Below are 21,838 nucleotides of genomic sequence, written 5' to 3'. Positions count from 1 at the left end.
TTAAAAAATTCTCAAAGTAATATTTGCCCTTTAATGAGCTCGAATTCTCCTGATCTTAATGGAGAACGACAGCAACGAAATTTGTCTTCATTCATTGACCCAGGGGCGAGCGTTTGCGGGGTCTATGTGGTTTGAAACTGGATGTTAAAATTTTGAGAATTCATTTTGCTTGCAGAGCGATTTTCCAAAAAATGTCACAGAAGATGAATTAAAGAATGCCTTTTCTAAATATGGTAAAGTAGTTGAATCAACAATTATCAAAAGTAGAAAAGCATCTTCGCATAAAAGTTTTTTTCGTTTTCTTTCATTCTCTTTATCCATCCTTTATTTCAAACAAAAGACTTTGCATTTTTAAGTTTCGAAACAATGGAAGCAACATATGCTGCTTTGAATAGCAAAACACAGCCTAGCTTTACCGATCAGCAAAGCGGAAAAGAGTCTGTACAAATAATTCCTATTTTTTTCCTTTTGATGAAAAACATCAAATTTGAATTTACAGAATAACAGTGAAAGTCACATATGCAGATGCAAAAAATAGCCTTTTTATCATGAATATTCCAGTTAATCTTGATCCAGCCTTTATTAGAAGTAAGTTGGAGTCAAAATCTGGAGTATGTTAATTTGTTGTGAATGAAAATTTTTTTACTCATCAATAATAACAAAAATTATCCATTGGACAAATGAATCATTTTAATGTTATTTTTAGATTCCGATGACAAATTTTGTTTTGTCAACCGATAGCGAAGGAAACTCTCGTGGATACGGATGGGCTTCATATCCATCTCACACGATCACAGTCAATGCGATGCGACACTTGAATGGAACGACGCTGGAAGATTCTGTTCTCAACATCACATTTGCGCGTCGACGGGCGTTTGACCCGCGGGTGTTAGAGAAAGTGATGTCTCTCTTTGTGAAAGGCATACCAATTGGTGCCACACCTGGGCAGCTGAGAGCGTTGGTGCTGGGTCTGCTGCCGTTTGAGCACCAGTCTGCGCTCAAGTCCATCGTCATCCCGAACGACGTGACGACAAAGCGGCAGATGGGCCATGCATTCGTGCACTTCCACACGAAGGAGGCAGCCGCGCTCGCAATGGAGAAGCTGCAGGGATACGAAATGGAAGGCAAGCAGCTCCATGTTGAATGGGCTCTTCCGCGCGAGCCAAAGAAAGGCGACACGTCGCAGCAGTCAAACCAGCAGGCAGGTCAACAGGCAGGTCAGCAGCAGCAGCAACAGCCACATTCACAGCTACCAACTGTCCCACGCAATCCTCTAGTTTTGTCTGAGAAGCCACCACTGATGTTTCGAACTTCACAAAATGCGACGTTACCAGGTGCTGCTCCTTCATCAATGCAGCCGTCTGCCTCGCTTCCATCGCCTTCAAATGCTTCTTTCTCTTCTTATGCTTCAGTACCAAGCACAATTTCTACTAACTCTGTTGCACCACAGCCTTCATCTGCAATCCACACTCCATCATCAAGCACTCCAAATACAGCAGTCGCCATCAGCACAACCGGTGCCCCTTCTCAGCCTCCCTTCTATCCCAAATACATTCCCCCGCCTCTTCCTCTTCCGCCAGGCGGTTATCCTCCTTTCCCTTTCCCAAACACCTCCACTCCTCTCAACCTGTCTCAGCCTCCGCCTTTTTACCAGCCGCCTTTTGTGACATTCCAACAGACTCCAACCACTTCTGCTGCTCAGCCTTCAGCAGACCCATCTTCATTGCCTTCTTCTCTGCCTGCGCCAAACTCTTCTTCTGCTTCTGTCTCAACACAGTCAGCACAAAACATGCAACCACAGAGCTATTTGGAGCCCTTTTCAGCAGCAGCCTTTCTTCCCTTCATCAAAGACCACATTCCAACATTCACTCCGAAGAAGGCACAGATGAATGCATCGTCTCCTCAGAATCAATCGGACAACAAAACATCATTCACAGCACAGACACAACAGACACAGCAACATCTTCAGCAGCAGCATATTCGCTATTCTCAGTCTAAACAGCCTTCTTCGTATTCATACAGCAATCCATATGCAGCAGGCAATCCTCAGCAGCTTCTAGTGCCACCTGATGATCAATCACAGCACTTCTCCTATTATGACCCCTTGTTCCCTCCCCTCGCCCCACCCAACAGCCACCTCTTTCGCTCAAAGCCAGTCACAATGATGGCATCGGGTGTTGTTTCATATGCCACTCCGAATGCTGCCTCACTCCAACAAGAAAAGTCAATAGCATCTTCTTCTGTGAATAATACTCTTTTGAAGGGCGATGTGCAGACTGTGACTGAATTAGCTCAGCCTTCTGCTGCTCCTTTGCAGACAGAACAGATTGATCCATCTTCTTCTTCTTCTTCTTCTTCTTCTTCTTCTTCTGATAATTCTGTTGAAACTGCTTTTTATTCTGAATCAAAAACAGATGCAGTTAATGAAGAAGACTCTCAACTGAAGTCACTTGCTATTTCTCCGACGCTGAAGCTAATTTCTCCGCCATGTCCTCCTGCTGATCTGTTCTCATCTGCATCTGCCTCCACACATGGTGAAGTTGCTCCTTTGCCTTCGTCCTCCTCTCAGCATCTGCCATCTGCAGTGACACAGCTCCAGTTTGCGTCTTCTGCTGCCCCGTCGTTTGGGAAGCAGACAGCCACAAACACAGCAGGCATCGCCAGATGGAACTCGAATGCGCTCACGTCGTCTGCTTCGATCAACCGCTTCTCATCTGCCTCTGCCTCATTCAGCACATCACGCTCATTCAGACAGAACGGCAATTCTAAACACAAACACAGAAACACCATTGGAAACACTAAAAGCAATAAATCATCATCATCATCTTCTTCTTCTTCTTCTTCTTCTCGTTCATCTTCCTCCTCATCTTCGCAGCACCAGACATTTGATGGTGTGCGGCTGGTTGTTCAGACAGGAAAAGCGCTTTCATCAGCCTCCACTCCATTCACTCCGCCTGGTCTCTCTCAGCCTTCTCTCTCTTCACAGTCACACATCCGCTCTTGTTCTGACGTGTTTCCTGCACTCTGCCAGACATCAACTGCCTCAGACACTTTTGATCAAAGCGACGAAAAGACAAAAAACACAGACAGCACATCTTCATTTGGCTGCACCACAAAATCTGCTCTTTCTCTTTCGTCTCCTCCACACACATCGCTCAACTCACCCCCTTCTGCCAGATGCGACACCCGCGACTCATTCACCACTGGCAGCGTGCATTCAGCTGCTGCCTCACTCCAACTGTGTTCTGATGACACTGAACACACACTCTCTCCCTCGTTGCACTCTGCTGCATCTGGCTCCTTCCACAATGCTGACACTGGCCTTGCTCCAAAGGATGCATCATCTACACAACAACAACAGCAGCAGCAGCAGCAAATTAGTCAGCAACAGAATCATCAGAACATTCAGAATCAATCATCAACAAAAGCTCCTTCTCATCTTCCACCTGCCATAAAATCGCCTGCTGCCGTGTCCATCCACAGCCCCTCGCCCACCTCACCTCCTCATCTGCACGAGACAAACAGCTCATTCAGCACATCTTCTGCTCTTCTTCGGCCATTTCACTCATCAGACATCATCCACCCTTCACCCACTTCATCGTTCTCTTCTCCTTCTTCCATTTCGGTTGCTCCTTCCTCGTCTTCTCCTTCTTCTTCTGCCATCAAGCCTTCCTCTTCCTCTTCTCCTATTTCTTCTTCCTCCTCCTCATCTTCTTCTTCCTCATCTTCTTCTTCCTCTGTTATTCTCTCCACCTCTCCTGTCCCTGCCTTTGCATCTGTCTCAGCCACTGCCCCCATCTTCCCTGCCCCTGCCATCACTCAAACAACCACATCGACTGCAAAAGCACACTCTTCAACTGCTCATTGCTCTGCTGTCTGTTCAGATGGCACTCCTTTTTCAAGAACTTTTGCTTCCACAACACTCAGATCATACTTCGATGACACGTCTTCTTCTGTCTCAGCTTCACTTTTGACCCCAGCGATTGTGCCAAGCTCTTCCACTTCTTCTTCCTCTTCTGCTTCTGCTTCTTCCTCCTCTTCATTATCCTCTTCATCATCCGCTTCTTCTTCTTCTTCTTCGTCATCTTCTCTTTCTCTTTCCAACCAGTCAAGCAATCCCCCATTCCTCACATCGCACACTTCATCCACCACATTCACTCCATCTGCCATTGTGCCTGAAGGTGTCTCTTCACTCACACACTCTCATTCATCTCTTCCTGCAAAGCATTCACCAAACACCTCATCTTCTGAACACTCTCCTCCACACCATGAAATGGCTGATGCAAAACACACAAATAGCTCACCTGCTGCTTCTGAGGCGTCTCTTCATTCATCTCCTGATGGCCATTCTGCACTCCCCACAGCTTCTGATGCTTCTGATGCCTCTGCTACACAAGCAAAGCATTCTGTCACGCAAAAGCCGCTGTTCAAATCTCCTCCTCGTCTCTTCAAGACGCCTCCTCTTTTGGAGCACTCGTCTTCTGAAGATCACTCGCACCGCTCTTATCCTGAGCATCATGAGCATCACAAGTCGTATGAGTGGCCATGCAAGTCAGAAAAGATGAAGCACACGGGAGGGAAGGAAGGAGGAGCACACAATCACAGCACATACCACACACACAGCGAGGGATGCAAACTGGCATCGCCTTCATTTTACGATACGCCATCAGAGTTGACACAGGAAGAGGTGGAGAAGAGTGTGGAGAAGCAGACAGTCAGCGCAATTGCAGGCGCTCATCCATCATCACAACATGTGATGTTCACTTTTGAGACAGAAAGAGTGAAACACAACGGCAACTCAGGTAGAATATTGAAAGAACTCAGCAAATCACACCGCACGTTGAAGGAAGATGATGACGATGAAAGTGATGAAGAAGAGGAAGAAGACGATGATGAAGATGAAGATGACGTTGTTGACAGAACAAACAGAAAACTGCGAAATCGGCGTCTGAGCGAAGAGAGTGATGAGAGTGAAAAGGATGACTATTCTGATGTGAGCAATGAAGATGATGACATAGACGACTCTCTTTCATCTGAAACAGGCTCTTCCCGTTCAATGATGACAGAAGATGCCGGCAGCTTCACCCCCACTCTGTTCACAGGACAGTATTCAGAAGGCACCACATCGTCTGTGTCTGACCTGTCCACGCCAAAGCATCTGAAGCACTGGGCAAACAGAAGCCTCTCCAAAAGCGCCAGAAACCAGCTGGGCTCAGCACGCGGCAGCAGAAGTCCTCTCAGACGGAACTCAGAACACTCCAGCAGTGCGAATAGAGGCAAGACTCATTCAGAAATCATCCACATTTCAGAAGAGCAGCATGTTGACAGCAAAGACGCACCGACGGTGGAGCAGGCAGCGCAGAGTGTGAATATGCAGCGTGGGCAGCAGATGCTTCAGGGCAGAACACATTTGGAGGATAACATCTACAACTCGCCTGGCGACGAGAACGACTCTCTTCTGTCAGATGCGTCGTCCATGTCCCTTTCGTCCACTTATTCCTCACTCGTCCCCTTCGCCCACAATTCTCACATGTCCTCGCCACAGTTCAACAGCATTGCTCGTCATGGCTCCTCCATCTCGCTGGCCAGCTCTTCTTATTCTCCCCAGACATCTCCTCCATTTGCCAGCAACACGCACACAGAAACAGCCTCGCCGAGTCTTGTTCTCTCGCCGTCTCGTCCAGAAGACAGCTCTGCACTGCAGGACTCCCTGTTCATTCCTCAGTCATTTTCAGTCGGTGCTGCCAGAGACTCTTCAACACCTTCCTCGTTTTCGATGGTGTCGCCAATGTCCCCATCAACCCCTCTTTCTCGCTCTGATTACGACACAGACCCCGACTTCGACACACACTCGCTGTCAATTGCATCATCCTCCTTCGATCTCCGCCCAATTCATCTGTCTCCTTCCACTCAGCGCAACTTCCCCACTCCCACTGCCCTCACCCCAGCTGGCAGCACACCCGTCTCTTCGACAGCCTCTCCCCTTTCTGGATATTTCTCTCCTGTGCCGCCCCACCGCTCGCCTGTTCCTCAGCCTTTCCCATCGTCTCCTGCTGCCTTCACATTCTATTCTCTTGCTGGAGCACCTCCTTCTTCTTCCCTTCCATCTTCCTTGTCACATTACCAGACACAACCATTCGCCCCGCACCATCGCCATCTGCAGCCCCATCCATCGACTCCAGCGACATCTCTTTCGCACTCGCAGACATCTGATGCTGCGTCTTCACGTGCCTCGTCTGCTGCCACACCGCCGCTCATCCGCAACATTCACCTCAACAGAAGGAGAACTCGGGCTGTTGCCATCGCTGCCCAGCAGACTCAGCTGAAGGCGAATGCTGTGGAGACGGCTTCTTCTCCCACAAAGCTCAATTGATTCGAATAAGAATCGTAAAGTAATTTATTTGAAAATATGTTAGGAGTTCATGTTTTTTGTTAAAATATTTTGTTAATCCTTTTATTTTTTCATATTTTTATTTTTATTTTTGTTTTTGTTTTAGAAGAAATAAATTCTGTTTAATGCTTTTCATTTGCTAATTTTTTTTTTCAATTTTTAATTTAAACAATATTATGTTTTCCTCGAAAGTCATACATGTTCTTTGTTTCATTTTAAAAAAAAAATAAAAAATTGAATCATTTTGATTCAAACAGATAATTTAAAAACGTTTTCTTTGGTATCTTCTTTGAGGTAAAACTTGAATCACTTCGATTAATTTTTTGTTTATTGATCTCAATGGACTATATCATTCATTTTTGAAAATAAGATAATCAAAGAGAAAACTACTTTTATGGAAATTAATTTTTTTTTCAAGATGGAAAATGGTAATGCAAAGTCTTTTTATTAAAAATAGTTTATAAAATTTGTTTCATGCAGCTTATTATCATTAAAGATGTTCGATAGAACACTTAAATATCCAATAAAAAAATTGAAAGAAAATGATTTGACAATAATCAATAAAAATCAAATATGGAAAAAATTCTTGAAATATCTATCAAATTACAATCAAATGCTCATAAAAGCAAAATAATGTCCGCACCATATTAAAGAAGAAGTTCCTGAATGTGGAGATCAACTTCCTAATTTGATGCGTTACTTTATTCGCGAACAAAAACTGAGCACTTCAAGCTTCAATGAAACGTCAACGAGTTTCGCGATAAAAGCAACACTATTATATAAACACACTTTTATTGGAAAATTTTCTAAAAGGAAAAACAAATAATAATTGACATTGAAATTCGAAAATCTTACAGAATAAATTCACAATAAACACCGAAAACAAAAAATAATTTTAGTTTCTTATTTAAGAGCACATCCACACAACAGGAATAGTTCCTGACAAGAAACTCAATATGTTTGTACCCGCAGGTGAAGCAAAACTCAATTGATTAAAGAAATGCTCCTAAAGGGTACAGCAAAAATAACTCTACAGGATGCATACTGTTTAAAACCGCTAATTATTCTAAATAATAAGAAACATAAACAAATGATGGTATAAATATTTCCGATAAAAATCTTTTGAAATTCATTGAAAAATTGAAACTGTTGGAATGATTTATTTTCCAAAATATCGATAAGAACAATATTTTGGTTTTTGGTAACTCCTATCAAATTTAGCGCATCTCCGACTGAGATTACAATTTTTATTTCATAAACTCATTTAAAAATGCGCCAAACTCGTCTCGTTCATCTCAATGGATTCATAAAATTTTCTATCACTCATACAATTATCATCATCGTTTGATCTGATTCTTTCTTCTCTTTCAAATGCTCCAAGCTTCTGAAAATAAACAGAATACTGTAAATTGCAAATGTGCTAACTGAAGAATCCTTAATAATTATCTCATCTGTCTTTAACTTCTATTCGATCGTTAAATTTCAATTTAATCGTTATTATTAAGCCAATCGATATTTATTTGTAATCTTTCATGATCTCCAAAGCAATTTTATGTTTATAAATAACTGAGTAGAAACGAACAATTAAAAATTTGTTCACGTTATTTGCTTCATGGCAATTCACTATTCACCGAAAAAAAATTTGATCCAATTATATATTTTATATATTTGAATTATCAGAAATTGGGTTATTTTTTGTGATAATTGAATTTTCACTGTTTATTTCAATGCTGAGCAATGCACATTTCCATTTTATCTAATTGTTTTCAATACGAAAAAATATTTTTTCATTGAGTTGGACGTTTATTTTTTGTTTGAATCGAATTTTTCATAAGTGGCTCTATTTCATGAAACAAGGAATTTCCAAGCTTGTTCATCTCTAATCAAAGGAATTTTTGGAATTTCAAATTTTCTCATTGATTTACAGTTATCATTCACTGGGAATTTCACAAATGAAACTCTTCTTTTAGTGTTTATTTCTTTTTCTTCAAAAGTTAAAGTTTCTGAAAACTATTTTCCAGTTTATGCGTTTTTTTCAAACTTTTTTCACCTTGCTCAGGGTGGTGTGTCCCAAATGCATGAGATAATTCCATTATATGGGAAACTTGTAACATGAATTTCAAAAAATCAATTCACTGTTGAAGAAAAGCAGCAAACAAATGTTTGTCATATGAAATAGAAATTGTTTATCCAAATACCATTCAAAGCACAGTGCACTTTCATAACAACACTTTTATTTTTCATGCATTTAAACTCTTTTCTGTCAACATCTTCATGTTGATCTGCAGCTAGAGCGCCTTCAACCTCAGACACTCCTTCCTGTTGTCTTCACAATCCTCAAACGCTGATGAAGGTGGTGGTGAGTCGGTGAATCTCTCGCTCGTCACTGAAACATTCGATGAGGATGAAGAAACCACGGGCATCGAACAGATGGATGATGAATCGGAATCATCTGAAGATGAGCAGTCGGAGTGGAGGGCAATGCAGATCACCATGTGCTCCGAGAACAGCACAATGTGCGGACTCAGATTGGCCAACGATTGGAGCGGGTTGTTCATTTCATCAAATGAGTGAAGTGCTCCATTCTCCACCCAGAATAGCATCTGTGCTCCGGTCATCTTCCTCTCCTTCAAGGTACCAATTGCCATCTCCTTCTTCTCATTTCTCCCGTGCAGAAGCATTAACAGCGAATCCCTCAGATTAACAATCAGCTTCTCATGTGGCGATGAACAGGCCATTGCATCCACCAGATTCAACATCGATGAGGTGGTTGGACACAGATCCTCCCCACGAACAAATGTTGAATCTGAATCAGTCGTGGATGTGGTTGAGGTTGATGAAATGGAAGGCGATGGCATTCGCTTTCTTATCTCTTCCTCCTCTTCTTTCTCATCAACTTTCTCCAATCGAGTCAGAAAAATTATCTGAGTCTCTTCCCAAAATGTATTCTGTTGAGCCACTCTCAGACAAATGATGTTCAGATAACTCCGAATGTTCCATCTTCTTTCCATATACACTTTTCTTTATAATTTCTTCGTTCCATTTACAGGTTCCTCATGAACTTTGCAATTTTTTGATAGAACAGATTTTTTTTAAAATATTCGCATAACTGAACATTTTTGTTGTCTCAACTTCGATTCTCTTTTTATAGATTCAAAGTCATTATTGTCTCAATTATTGGGTTCATCAATGGATGCTGGATGGCAACGTTCTTTGGTTTTTTGCAAATTATTTCTTTTTTGAAAGCTTATGCATGAAACAGTCAACTTATCCGTTGTTGGAGTAATTATTGCAAGAAATGGAATAACATAGAAAATGAATAAAGAGAAACAATTTGTGAAATATTGGATGGTGTTGAATCTCGATGGATAACAATTACAAAATGAAAAAATCAATGATGAACTTCATCTCCTTTGTTCACGCATCAATCTATCACAAATGCATATGAAAATGAACAAGCATCTTCAATTGTTCCTTCATCTCTCACTTTAACTTTCCTTTTTCCTTCCCCTTCATTCATTTCAGTGTGACATATTCCGCTCCACATCGATTAGAATGAATAAGCATCTCTCACACATCTCAATGTGTCATATCCCTCTTTCGACACACACACCTCTATTCCCTTCATTTCAATAAGAAACAGCTCAAGATCAACACTCTCTACAAAATGTGCTCTGTCAATCCCTTTCATATCAACTGCCTGACCTTCTCCTTCTCCTTCTCCATTTTCATATTTGTATTCAAATCCAAACCTCTCCTTCGTCACTGTTTCATTCAGTTTCTTGCAAGAAATGAACAAATCCCTTCCCTCGGCAGCAATATTCTCTTCAAATGTTAATGTTGTCAAAACAAAGTTATTCGCACAATTGTCACTCAAATCCAGATATATTCCTCCTCCTCTTCCTCCATTTCCATTCACCGAGCATCTCAATATGGATGATGATCCAATTTCAAGCAAATCATTCAGCTTCATCTCGCCCTTCACACATCCTCCACTCACACTTTCTGTCTCGATATCCTCAAATCTGCTTTTTTTATCAACTCTCAAACTCGATCCCCCATTCGACGTTATCAACGATCCTGTTCCCACAACACACTCTGATGCTGTCATGTTCCTGAATGTCACTTCCGATCCACCATTCCCCACTATCACTCCTCTTCCACTGGTCTCAATCCCATCCAATGAACAGTTCACAAATATCACATCCCCTCCTCCAAATCTTGCAATTCCACATCCTTCGAATGTTATCCCGTTCATTTCTGTTCTCTCTATTCGAATTGCCCCTCCATTCCCAATCACTATCCACTTCCCACACTCATCCACATTTGAATTCCCTTCTCCTTTTGAAAACAAACAATCCAAAATGAAACATTCCCCAATCCTCACTTCCACAAACGATTCATCACCACTTGCACTTGCAGAGGAGGAACATGGAAGCGAAATCTGAAGAAGTGACAAAGTCAAATGTGTTTGCCCATCTCCTTCTGTCAATTCAAATTTCCCTCCCTCTTCAACAACCAGTTCTCTCGTTTCTTCATTCCCTTTGATTGTCAGTCCTTTCCCATCTCTGTTGATAGTCTTGCTCACTGAAGCAGCACCAACAAGCATAATCCTCTCTATCTCATCATTCGACTGATCAAATCCAACATTAACAGATGAGCAAGGATTTTCTTTCACTCCACAACTTGATAATCCGTTTCCAGCATTGCTCACAAACAAATTTGATCCCGATTTTGGAAACAGATAATTGATCAGTGAGTTTTCTTTTCTTGGTTCAGATGACTCAAAAACCTATATCTTATTTTCTGCTGTGACTCTTGTAACTGTCCCTTCCCACAACCCTGGAAGAAGCATTGTCCATGGTGATCCACACACCAAATACACATCTTCTCCTTTTTCTGCAACGTTGTTCGCAAGATCATCATTCTTCATAGAATTGTCAATAATCTTTCTTTCAAATGTCAGACGCATCCCTCCTCCTCTTCCACTTTCTGATGGAAAGTTTCATCCGTTTGTTTTAATGTTTGAAAAATATATTTCTTTCTTCATATCTTTTTGGTGAAATTATTCGTTAACCAATTTTTTCTTTGCCTTTTTTCCTTCTTCTTCATCTTCTTTAATCACCTCTTAACACGTCAAACTCACGCTTTTTCACTCCAAATATTACCATTTCTGATCCTTTTGCTGTCAATGCTTTCATTCTCTTCCATTTTTGATATTACATAGAATTAGAGTTTTCGTTTCTTAAACAATTGTTAACATCCAAAACAAGATCATCACAAAAAAATATTTTTAAAGATGCAGAATTATAGAATGGTGAATATATTTAAAATGATTGAAAAGAAAGACATCTTGAAATGTTTAATAGATAAATATCATTCTGTTATTTCCATTTTTATAAAAAACACAAATAAAATAATACAAAAAAATATTAATAACTGGGAAAGTTTACATAATTGAGAACAAAATAAAACATAAAAAAATAAGTGGTGCGAAAAAGGTGTGAAAGATTCTTAAATTAAGGAGATTTTCAACATAAAATATTTAGTTGAAGTTTGGTGCATTCATTTAATGCAAGATTAACAAAGAAAAAGTTTGTGAAAAAAAGAATAACAACAACGAGATACTCAAAAGCAGAAGCATAGGTTTGACAATTAACATAGTAATTTAAAAAAACATTTTCAAAGCTTAATCCGTGCCAAAGCAAATATTGTTGTTATATCAAAATGATAGTGAATTCTCCTTCTTTTCCATCACTAAATGCTTACAATTGATCTTTGTTATTTGGTTTAAAATTTCTTCATATTCCTCATTTCTCAAAATGATCGTGTTTGCTGCTTGACAAGTCCTTTTGCTTCTGGAAATTCAGACTGCGATGCCGATGTGGATGTGAGCGTAGGCTGTCTAACTGGGCGTGTTGATCCTGATTTTGGCGACTTGAGAACTGGTTTTGCTTGTAGAGAGACTGCTCTCTTTGTCTTGGAAGAAGCCAGTGCTGCTGCAGACGTGAAAGATGAAGGGACAGCCGTTGAAGACACCGGAAACTCGCTATCAGCATTGACTGAGGACGATGCTGGAGAAGACGACGACGAGCCATTCGACGAAGATGGCGAAGGACGCGGAGATGGCGATGAAGGAGGCCTGGCAGCGCGAGGCGCAGAAGCAGAGGATCCGTTTGGCTTTTTCGTGGCAGCAGTGTTTGTGAGGGATGAAGTGGATGTGGAAGAAGGCGAAATCACGTTGTGTGCTGCTTCTGCAAAGGATGATGGCACTGAAGTGGATGACTGAGGATACTCTTCTCGTGAAATGGGTTTCATTGGTCCGCCAGTGCTTGAAGAAGGCGGCGGAGAATGCTGATGCACCTTTCGAGCAGCAGACGCAGCAGAAGAAGCAGACGAAGACGATGAGTCGCCAGTGCCATTGGACGACAGCACAGATGAAGTGGAGCCAAACACAGGACTACGTGTCTTTGCCACCGTCGAAGCAGCGTGTGCAGCCTCAGTAAATGACGATGGGGCAGACGACGCTGCCTGTGGGAATATTGTGTCGTCACTCATTCGGCGACTGGAGCTGTCTCTGCTTCCCTTCATAACAACCTGCCGTGCAATCTGCCGTGTGGCTGATGGGCCTTCTCCTTCTGAAGAAGAAGAAGAAGATGATGATGATGGGGCAGGTGATGCAGAGCTTGAGATTGATTTGGGTGTGCGTGCACGAACAGACGAGGATGATGCACCAGAAATGGCAGGCGAGCGTGCAGATGGTGGATTGGAAGATGAGACATTTGTTGTAACTCCCAATGCAATTGGCTTAGAGCGCATTTGAGATGCTTTGCTTTCAGGGAAGAAGTAGTCGTCTTCACCCCCTGTGGATGAAGCAGATGCATTTAATGCGCCTAAGCTTTGCATCTGAGGAGAAGGCGTTCTCCTCTTTCTGTGGGCAGAGAGGGTGTGCATCGTTGTTCCTGGCGCGAGATAGGCAGGCGCAGGCGATGAAGACGAGGCAGAGGGCATTGTTGGTGTGGGAGAGTAGATGGAACCAGAACCAAGCGACGAAAAAGATGTGGCTGAGGTCGATGAAAGAGGAGTGCTGAATGCATCGGACGAAGACGATGGCGAAGAAGATTTGCGTTTGGAGGAAATTGTTGAAGAGCCAATCGATGTGAATGAAGTGGCTGAGCTGACAGGCTGTGCTGGTGAGCGAGAAGAAGACGACGACGAATGTCTCGATCGTTTGGATGCTTTGCTTTCGGGAAACATGTCTTCAGAGGCAAAAAAGACAAAAGGCATTGACGAGCTGAACAAACGAATAGAATATTATTAATAAATAAACATAATTGTGAAGCAATCAAATAGTTTTTTTTTAAAACAACAGTGTAATTATTTATTAAGAAAATGATTGAATACAAAAACACACGTCTGAACCATTGTTGGGTCTTTCTCTTTCTCCAGCAATTCTCTCATTTTCTGCTCCACTTCCATCTGATGCTCGCTTTTCTCTACCTTCTTCCTTTCTCTTCTGGCAACTCTTTCGTCTCTTCTTCCTCCTCTTCCTCTCCTCTTCCTCTCTCTCGTTCCGCTCTTTCCTTCCCTTCTTCCATTCGCAGATTTTCCCGTCTTGCTGCTTCTCCTAGCTGCTGGAGTTGTATCTTCCTCTTCTTCTTCATCGTCCTCTTCTTCCTCGTTCTCTTCCTCGTCTGTTTCACTCTCCGCGTTCCACATCGTCCTTTCTGACTCTTCCTCTCTTTCGTTCATTCCAATCGGCTTCACAATCTCCCACTCGCTTTCCTTCTCACTGCTCTCTTCCCTTCCTCCTCTGCTAACAGCATTCTGCCTCGACAGCCCACCAGCTGATGACTTCCCCTCTTTTCCCGCAACCTTCCTCTGCTCTACCCCTTTCTCTCCCACCAGCTCGTCGATGCCCTGCTTCCTCAGACGCTCCATTCCTCTCCCGCTGATCACTGATGGCAGAACAGCATCTCCTCTATGTGCCTTCAGAAGAGTGAACTCGTCCTTCTCTGCATCGTATACAACCCGCCCTTCAATCTTCTTCAGATGCGAAACAGGAATAAATGTCTCCATAATGAACCGCATCTCTCGCATCTTCTGTTCCATCGCCTTGTTTTCGTCGAGCAGCTGCCGAATGTTCTCGTTCAGCTCTTCCTTTTCTCTCTCTGCATTCTCATTGATCTCCTGTATTTCTGTCTTCGCTGCCTTGAAGTCCCGCCACAGCTGCGCCAGCTGCTTCTTCTTCAGATCGAGCGAGTCCTGCAGCGACGTCGACTTCTCCACCAATTCCCGCTCCTTCTGCTCTCTCTCCTTCATCTCCACCCTGTGCTGCTCCCGCTGCCTCTCCTGCTCCATCGCCAGCTCCGTCAGATGCTTCTGGTGGAGTGCCTCTTTGTCCTCCATCATCTTCCCTCCTTCAATGAACTGCTGCTCCATCAGCGCCAGCTGCTTCATAATCGCCTCCTTCTTCTGCTGCTCCTCTTCCAACCTCTTCCTGTTCTCCTCCAATTCTGCTGCTATCTTCTCTCTCTCCTTCGCTGCCTCGTCCACCGCTGCCTCGTGCGCCAGTCGCCTCTCCTCCAGCTCTCTCTCTATTCTCGCCTTCTCCTCTCTAATAGCTGCCTTTTCGTGCTCCATCGCCACTTTCTCCTTCTCCGTCTGCTCTTTCAGCTCTTCCGCCAGCTTTTTCTGTGCCTCTTCGTACTGCTTCGCCATCTGCTCCTCCTTCTCCTTTGCTGCTGCCTCCATTGCTATCCTCTCCTGCTCCATCTGCTGCTCCAGCATCTCCCGCTCTTTCTGCCTCAGCTCTTCCAACTTCTCAGGTGACACTTCATCATCTGATTGATCATTTTCTCCTTCTTCTCCTTCTTCTCCTTCTTCCTCTCCTCCTTCTTTTTTACTTTTGCCTTTTTTACCTGATTTCTTTCCAATCTTTTTTCTTTGCTTTTCTTCATCACCTCCTTCTGCTTCACCTTCTTCTTCAACCTCTTCCTCCACTTCCTCTCCTTCTTCCTCTCCTTCTTCTTCATTTCCTCCTTCTTCTTGACTTGGCTGCCCATCTGCACATGGCCTCTTCTTTTTCTTCACTTTGACAATTTTTTTCACAATCTTCTTTTCGGGTGGAGGCTTTTCTCCTTCTTCTCCTTCTTCTTCCTCCTCCTCCTCTTCCTCCTCTTCTTCCACAATCTCTTCCACTATTTCCTCAATTGCAGGAGTTTCGGTGCTTCTCTTCTTCTTCTTCTTCTTCTTCTTGACAATCTTAATCACCTTCACTTTCCTCACAACTCCATCTTCTCCTGTCTGTTCCTCTTCGACCTCTTCTTCCTCGCCCTCATCATCGTTATCATCTCTGCCGTCCTTCTCTGCCTTTGCCTTCATCGCTGCCTCCAACGCAGCCTGCTCCAGCTTCTGCCTCGTCTGCTCTTCCATCTCCTTCAGCTTCGCCTTCAGCAAGTTGATCTCGTCCTGCAGCTTGGCATACATCGCATCCTTTGGAAAGTTCACCTTCGGCTTGTTTTTGATCTCCTTTGCACGCGACGCATACCTCAGCGTGGAGATCGTCTCGTTGTAGTTCCACGCAGCTGGCCCAACAGTCGCAATCATCGCTGTCCGCGAGTTGCCTCCCAGCGAATCCTGAAGCAGACGAGTCAGCTTGCTGTCTCGATACGGAATGTGTATTTTGGGGTTGCCTGATGTCAGCGCGTTGATCACATTCCCCAGTGCCGAAAGAGACAGATTGATCTTCGCAGCCTCCTTCAGCCGCACCCCTTCGGCAGCTGTCTTATCTTGACGCTCAGAGCCTGCAAGATCCACAAGAGAAAGCTTGCCTGTTTTCACAAACGGCTTCCCATTTGGCATCATTTCGATGATTTCTACAGTAATGGTGAAGATGGAATGGGATCTCGATGACTCAGGATTCATTTTCGTTGCTCCAACAGTCCTCGCCTGCTTTCCTCGCTCCATTACTTTTGTCGTTTCTTCAATGCTTTTAACAACAACTTGCGTCAAGCCTTGCACATAAACCGAGTGGTCAGGGGATTCCTTCAATTCCAAGGTTGAGCCTGCTGCTTTTGAATCAACAATAAGAAGATCTCGTATTTCTTCCTGATAAATCTCTAAATAAGAAGCCCTCACAAGAAATTTACGATTTGTAATTAACCCAATTGAAGAAAATATATGATGAAAAGAATTGGGGATAATTCCACGAAGTTGTGGATCATCGTATTTTCCTTCCATTGACCAAGTTTTGCCTGTTCCTGTTTGCCCGTACGCAAATATTGTCCCGTTAAATCCTTCAAGAATGCATTGAACGATAGGTCTACATGTCTTATCATATACAACAGATTGCAATGATCTGAAAAAAAGAATAATTCCATCATTAAATGCAAAAATTGAAAGATATATTCAAGAAAATGAAAAAAATATGTAATGTTTTTCCATAAAAGCAACCAATATGACATATTAGTAAGCACACTGATCGCCAAATACTTTGTCGAAAAAAAACTGCTTTGGAGTTTCATCTGTCTTTTCAGGATTCTCAACAAAAATAACTCCATTATCTTCATCAACCTTCACGATTCTAAAAAATAATTAAATAAATTAATGATTTTTTAAAAATGCATAAGTAAATTAAATGTTAATTCCATCAGCGCAATGAAAATCAATTTTTATAAAAAAAATGAATTACAAGTGTTGAAACAAAAAACTTGATTTGAAAGAGAAATTAAAACTCTGTCACACGATTCCATGTTTGCAGAAAGTTCTGTCTTGTTCAAAGGCCTGCAACGAATGGACACATTTATGCTCTCAGCTTTGGACATCAACTTTTAATCGCTAAATAGTGGTATGATCACTAAAAATTTTGTGTTATTTCCAAACCAAAAATAATATGTTTTCAACAGTGATATTTCATAATCGAAAACAATCAATTTTAAAATATCAAAATATTTATTTATCAGGATTTTTCCACTTTTCAGGAAAATCTTATTTTCTTTATTTGAATAATGCATTATGTAATCTTTAGCAATAATTCAAGATAATTGAATGATAAATATCTGAAATGGTTTATTAATTGATAATTAAATAAAACCTGAATGAAATATAAAAATTCACAATAAAATGGTTTTTTCGAAATCATTTGATATGGGCGATTTTTTTTATACAGTCTGTCCGTAATTAATGTTGATCAAACCTTCAATTGTGGTAAATTTTTAAAACCTTAATATCTGATAATAACAGAGAAAAAATATCTTTATGAGCAATATTTATTTATTGGATGCTCGAACAACACAAAAAAATTTTTTGATCACTCAAAATGTCCCAACTGCAGAAGAATATGGTGTCAGGCCAGTCATAATGCCCTTCACTCATCCCCTGGAAGACAGTATTCACCATGTTATTCGTATGAGAGCAGAATTGAAGAAAAAAGAAGCCGAAGCACAAAAAAGCGAGCAAATACAGAAAGCTATTGATTCTGAAACGTTTATCAACAAAAAACCCTACACTCCAGCTTCATTGGAAAAAAGAAGAAAACTAACGGATTTGTTTCGTGTTCATGGTCAGGCAAAGACAGAATCGTGGTATGCCAAAGAATGCTTGCTAACTACAATTACAACTGCAAGGTATTTATCAAAGTTGCAAGTCGGTGTGGACATTACACAACCGTTTATAAAAAGAGGAAGGAAAAGAATAGTTGATAATGACACTTTGAATCAAATAGTTAGAGAAAAAATGAAACTTAACCCGCTGACAACTTTGAGAAAAGTTGCGCACGAAATGACTAATGCAGGACATTCTATTGGAAAATCTTCGGTAAATAAAATTTTGATAGAAAGAAACAGTGAGACACACAAGTTTCCGTTGTTTTCTTTTAAAAGAATTACTGTTCGACCGTCAGCTGGTAATTCTGAAGAAAACAAACTCCAAAGAATACACTTTGTGGAGAAGCTTTTCCAATATCAGCGGGACGGTGCTGTTCCTTTTTTATTGACGAGACTTCTTGGAATATAAGCTGCATTAGAAAGTACAAATGGTCGGAAAAGGGAGAGAAAGTGCTTGTACCTCCTCCTCCTTTGTTTCAATCTATCACTGCAATTACTTCAATCTCAATGAACGGAATGGGATACACAGAAGTGATTCGAGGAACAATAAACCACGAACTATTTGAAGCGTATTTGAAAAGATTCTTGCTATCCATAAAATCATTTGAATCATCAGTTATTGTCATGGATAATGTGTCGATTCATCATGTGAATACAGACGAAATTATTTTACAGTCTGGACACAAAGTTCTGTTTAATGCAGCTTACTCCCCTGATCTAAATCCTATCGAAAACATTTTTGGAATCTGGAAAGCCCAAGTTGAAGAAAACTCGTTGAAATGGGAGGATAAATCTCATTTTATATCGGTGATGCTTCAAACTTTTCAAAAAATTTCAGCACGCGAAGTTGGAAAAACAATCATGCATCTGGATAAAGATGTGTGTGCTTTGGTTTTGGGAAAAAAGGATTTGTTATGTTTTTCTCACAATCTTTGACTTTTTTCATTTCAACCAGTTTTAACATTTTCAATATTCACATATTAAAGAAAATAAAAAAGAATAATCATGGATATTCTTTGTTTTGTTTAGAAGTTAAAAAATTGATAGAATAAAAAACGAAAATGATGAAAAAGTTTATATGTTTCATATTTCTCTATTTATAAATCGAAATAAAGTCAGATATATTCCAATGATAAATTTTTCAAACAATAATAGTGAATGTGAATAGTCTTTAAAAAAAAAAAATAAATAAAAATCATAAATGATAAATAAAAATCTTTTTACATCTTTCATGTTGCAAATTAACAAAGAAAAACAATTGATTATTGATTTCGAACCATCAAATGAAATATGATACAAAATGATTTCAATATTATCAAAAATACAAGCTCATTCCACTCTCAGGAAGTTTGAAACAAAACACAATAACAATTTGATTATTTCCTATTCTTTAAAACTGGATGTTATTGAAAGATCAAGAAATAAAAAAAAGAAACACAATCGAACATTGATCGCAAAGGAACAATCAAAATGAAACGTAAACGTGAATGCAACGTGTGTATTTTCATTTATTGTATCGCAAGTGTCAATCATTTTTTTAGAAACAATTAAAAAGAAACCAGTTTGTGAACACTTCTTCTTTTGTTTTTATCCTCTATTAATAATGGCTCTGGAATTATTTTTTAACTTTACGGTACGATCAACATTATTTTCGGACAGATCAACATTAATTACAAACAGACTGTATCATAAAAAAAATTCCGACATTTGATCAAAAAATATATCATTAAGGGTTTGGTTAATAAGAAAATACTACTGTAAAAATTTGATAAAACATACGTTAAAATATTGTTATTATTAATTATTTGTTGATTTGAATTTGTTTTCAATTGATTTTGATTCAAATATCTAGAAATATAAATAATCTCAAAAAAAAATATTGAAAATTCAATGAACATTATAAAACATAAGTTTTCTTGTTTGAAAAGCATGAAAGCAATAATAACAATATGCAATCAATCAATATCTTATGCAGAAAATTGAAAACAATGTTATTGAAAAAGAATAGAATTTGGTAAGTTGAAATCGATAAATATTAAACGAAAACATTCAATTATCTAGCGTATCAATATCATGTTCATCAACCATTCTTTTCAGAAGTCATTTCTCCAACATATGGGTAATTCTTTTTGAAAAGTCGCAAATGTTTAATTTTCAAATAAATCAAAAATTTCATATTTAGCTCAAATTTCTGTTTCCACTCACGAATCTTCAAAAGAATGTATGAAATAGCATTATATAATAATGGACACATATTAGTGAAGTTTGGTGAGTGGAAACATAAATTTGAGCAAAATATGAAAATATTGATTTATATGAAAATTAAATATTTGCGACTTTTCAAAAAGAATTATTCATATACTTCAATTTCTTGATCTTTTGAAATTTGTGAAATTTGCGTTTTCTGTTTTGTATCCATCTTTCTCGAATTTAAACGTCCTGTTTTTCTTCAGAAATTAGCAGCCAATTTCCATTTCAATCTTTTTTCGCTGCAGACTTTCCATGTGATTCTCCTCTCCCAATTCATAGTCATCATGCACAATGAGATATCCCGCTTTCGTTCATTTTAATTCCTTTCCACCTCCTGCCCTGAAAACAACACAAAAAACATCAACAGGCTAATATTCATATAAAAATAAATAAAATAATACCAAACCGCTTTTCACCTGTTATTTTTGCCAAACAGCCTCATTTCCACAGCCATCATCATTCAAAATAAATCAATCTCTTTATTTCAGTCTCAGAATGGTTGAATACAGCATGGAATGCATCTCCACAAAATACATCGTGTATCTCACTGGAGGGTCTTTTCAGCCCGTACACGTTGTGGTGGATGTCCAGAGGGGTTTTTTCTGTTTTTGGCATGATCATCTCCTTTAATAATATTCTCAACCACCAAAATCAATATTTGATGTCTATCTCATCAACGCATGGCACATGAGGGATATGGGGCAGAGAAGAGATGGAAGAGGATTATTTGTGGCAGGGGGTGGGAGTTGGGTGTTTTTTTGAATGTTAATATTTCAAGAGGGGTTTTTGAATGGAAGAAATTCTGAGACAAAGGGATGGGGAAGGAACATGCAGAGATTTATAGAAGAAAATGTAGAAAATATGTAGAGAAGTGACTGGAGATGATGAAGGAGGGCTTATTGTTGATTGGAGATATGGAATTTGAAAAGAAAGAAAAGAGGGCAAAAGCGGGACAGAAGAAGAATATTCTGAAGTGTTCATATGAAAAGGGGGTAACTTTTATGAGAAGAAAAGTGTGTTTTTTGGAAGAGGCAGGGAAAGATGAAGAAAAGGAGGTGATTGATGTATAATGAGATAAAGGATAGAAAACAAAGAAATGGAGAGATAAGAATATATTTTTAGATTGTTGCTGATTGGATATGTTGTGACTGGATGTGAAAGAGCACGACGAAGGGATTGAGAGAAGAAGAAGAAGATGAAAAAGTTATGAATACATTATTTTATTAGGAAATTTATTGATTATTTTTTTCAAACAATAAATAAAGTCAATTTTTTGTTTTTATCTTGTTTGAATCACTTTTTAATTATTATTCAAGTTTGCATATAATACAAAGAAATTGATCGTTCTCAATCTTTGTTATTTGATATCAGAAATAATTTTCATCTTTTTTTTCATAACTTCAAGTTGAATTAATGTTTTTTAACAAAAATTTGGACTGTTATAAACTCAATTTAAAAATATTTTTTGTTTCATTTTGTATTTTTCATATTAGATCATAATAACTTTTCATCCTGCTATTTATATTTTTCACTTCATTTTTTGTATTTATAATTTTTTCTTATACACAAATAAATGTATTTTGACATGAAA

The 21,838-nt window shown here is 39.8% G+C and overlaps 4 protein-coding genes across 4 annotated transcripts; 1 reads left to right on the top strand and 3 right to left on the bottom strand.

Annotated features, from left to right (window-relative positions):
• Positions 1-366: 366 nt before the first annotated feature.
• MONOS_12121 (putative RNA recognition motif domain containing protein) lies at positions 367-6,568 on the top strand (the record flags this gene model as incomplete). The annotated part of the gene is made up of 3 exons (XM_067864717.1): positions 367-437; positions 500-611; positions 707-6,568. The coding sequence occupies 3 exons, from the start codon at positions 367-369 to the stop codon at positions 6,371-6,373; spliced, it is 5,850 nt and encodes a 1,949-aa protein (XP_067730188.1). The 3' UTR covers positions 6,374-6,568.
• Positions 6,569-8,679: 2,111 nt separating this feature from the next.
• Positions 8,680-9,249, bottom strand: MONOS_12122 (uncharacterized protein; the record flags this gene model as incomplete). Its single annotated transcript, XM_067864718.1, has 1 exon — positions 8,680-9,249. One exon carries the CDS (start codon positions 9,247-9,249, stop codon positions 8,680-8,682), a length of 570 nt encoding a protein of 189 aa, XP_067730187.1.
• A 692-nt stretch (positions 9,250-9,941) lies between these two features.
• Positions 9,942-11,324, bottom strand: MONOS_12123 (uncharacterized protein; the record flags this gene model as incomplete). The annotated part of the gene is made up of 2 exons (XM_067864719.1): positions 9,942-11,076; positions 11,233-11,324. The coding sequence occupies 2 exons, from the start codon at positions 11,322-11,324 to the stop codon at positions 9,942-9,944; spliced, it is 1,227 nt and encodes a 408-aa protein (XP_067730186.1).
• A 376-nt stretch (positions 11,325-11,700) lies between these two features.
• Positions 11,701-17,239, bottom strand: MONOS_12124 (kinesin 2). Its single transcript, XM_067864720.1, has 4 exons — positions 17,138-17,239; positions 16,872-16,976; positions 13,806-16,751; positions 11,701-13,685 (listed from the first exon to the last, which is right to left on the bottom strand). Exons 1-4 carry the CDS (start codon positions 17,215-17,217, stop codon positions 12,209-12,211), a joined length of 4,608 nt encoding a protein of 1,535 aa, XP_067730185.1. The 5' UTR covers positions 17,218-17,239; the 3' UTR covers positions 11,701-12,208.
• Between the last annotated feature and the right edge of the window lie 4,599 nt (positions 17,240-21,838).

This window comes from Monocercomonoides exilis (assembly GCF_001643675.1).
Source record: "Monocercomonoides exilis strain PA203 chromosome Unknown scaffold14-1859848, whole genome shotgun sequence".
Lineage (NCBI taxonomy): Eukaryota > Preaxostyla > Oxymonadida > Polymastigidae > Monocercomonoides > Monocercomonoides exilis.
This window is presented reverse-complemented; position numbering and strand designations above follow the sequence as displayed.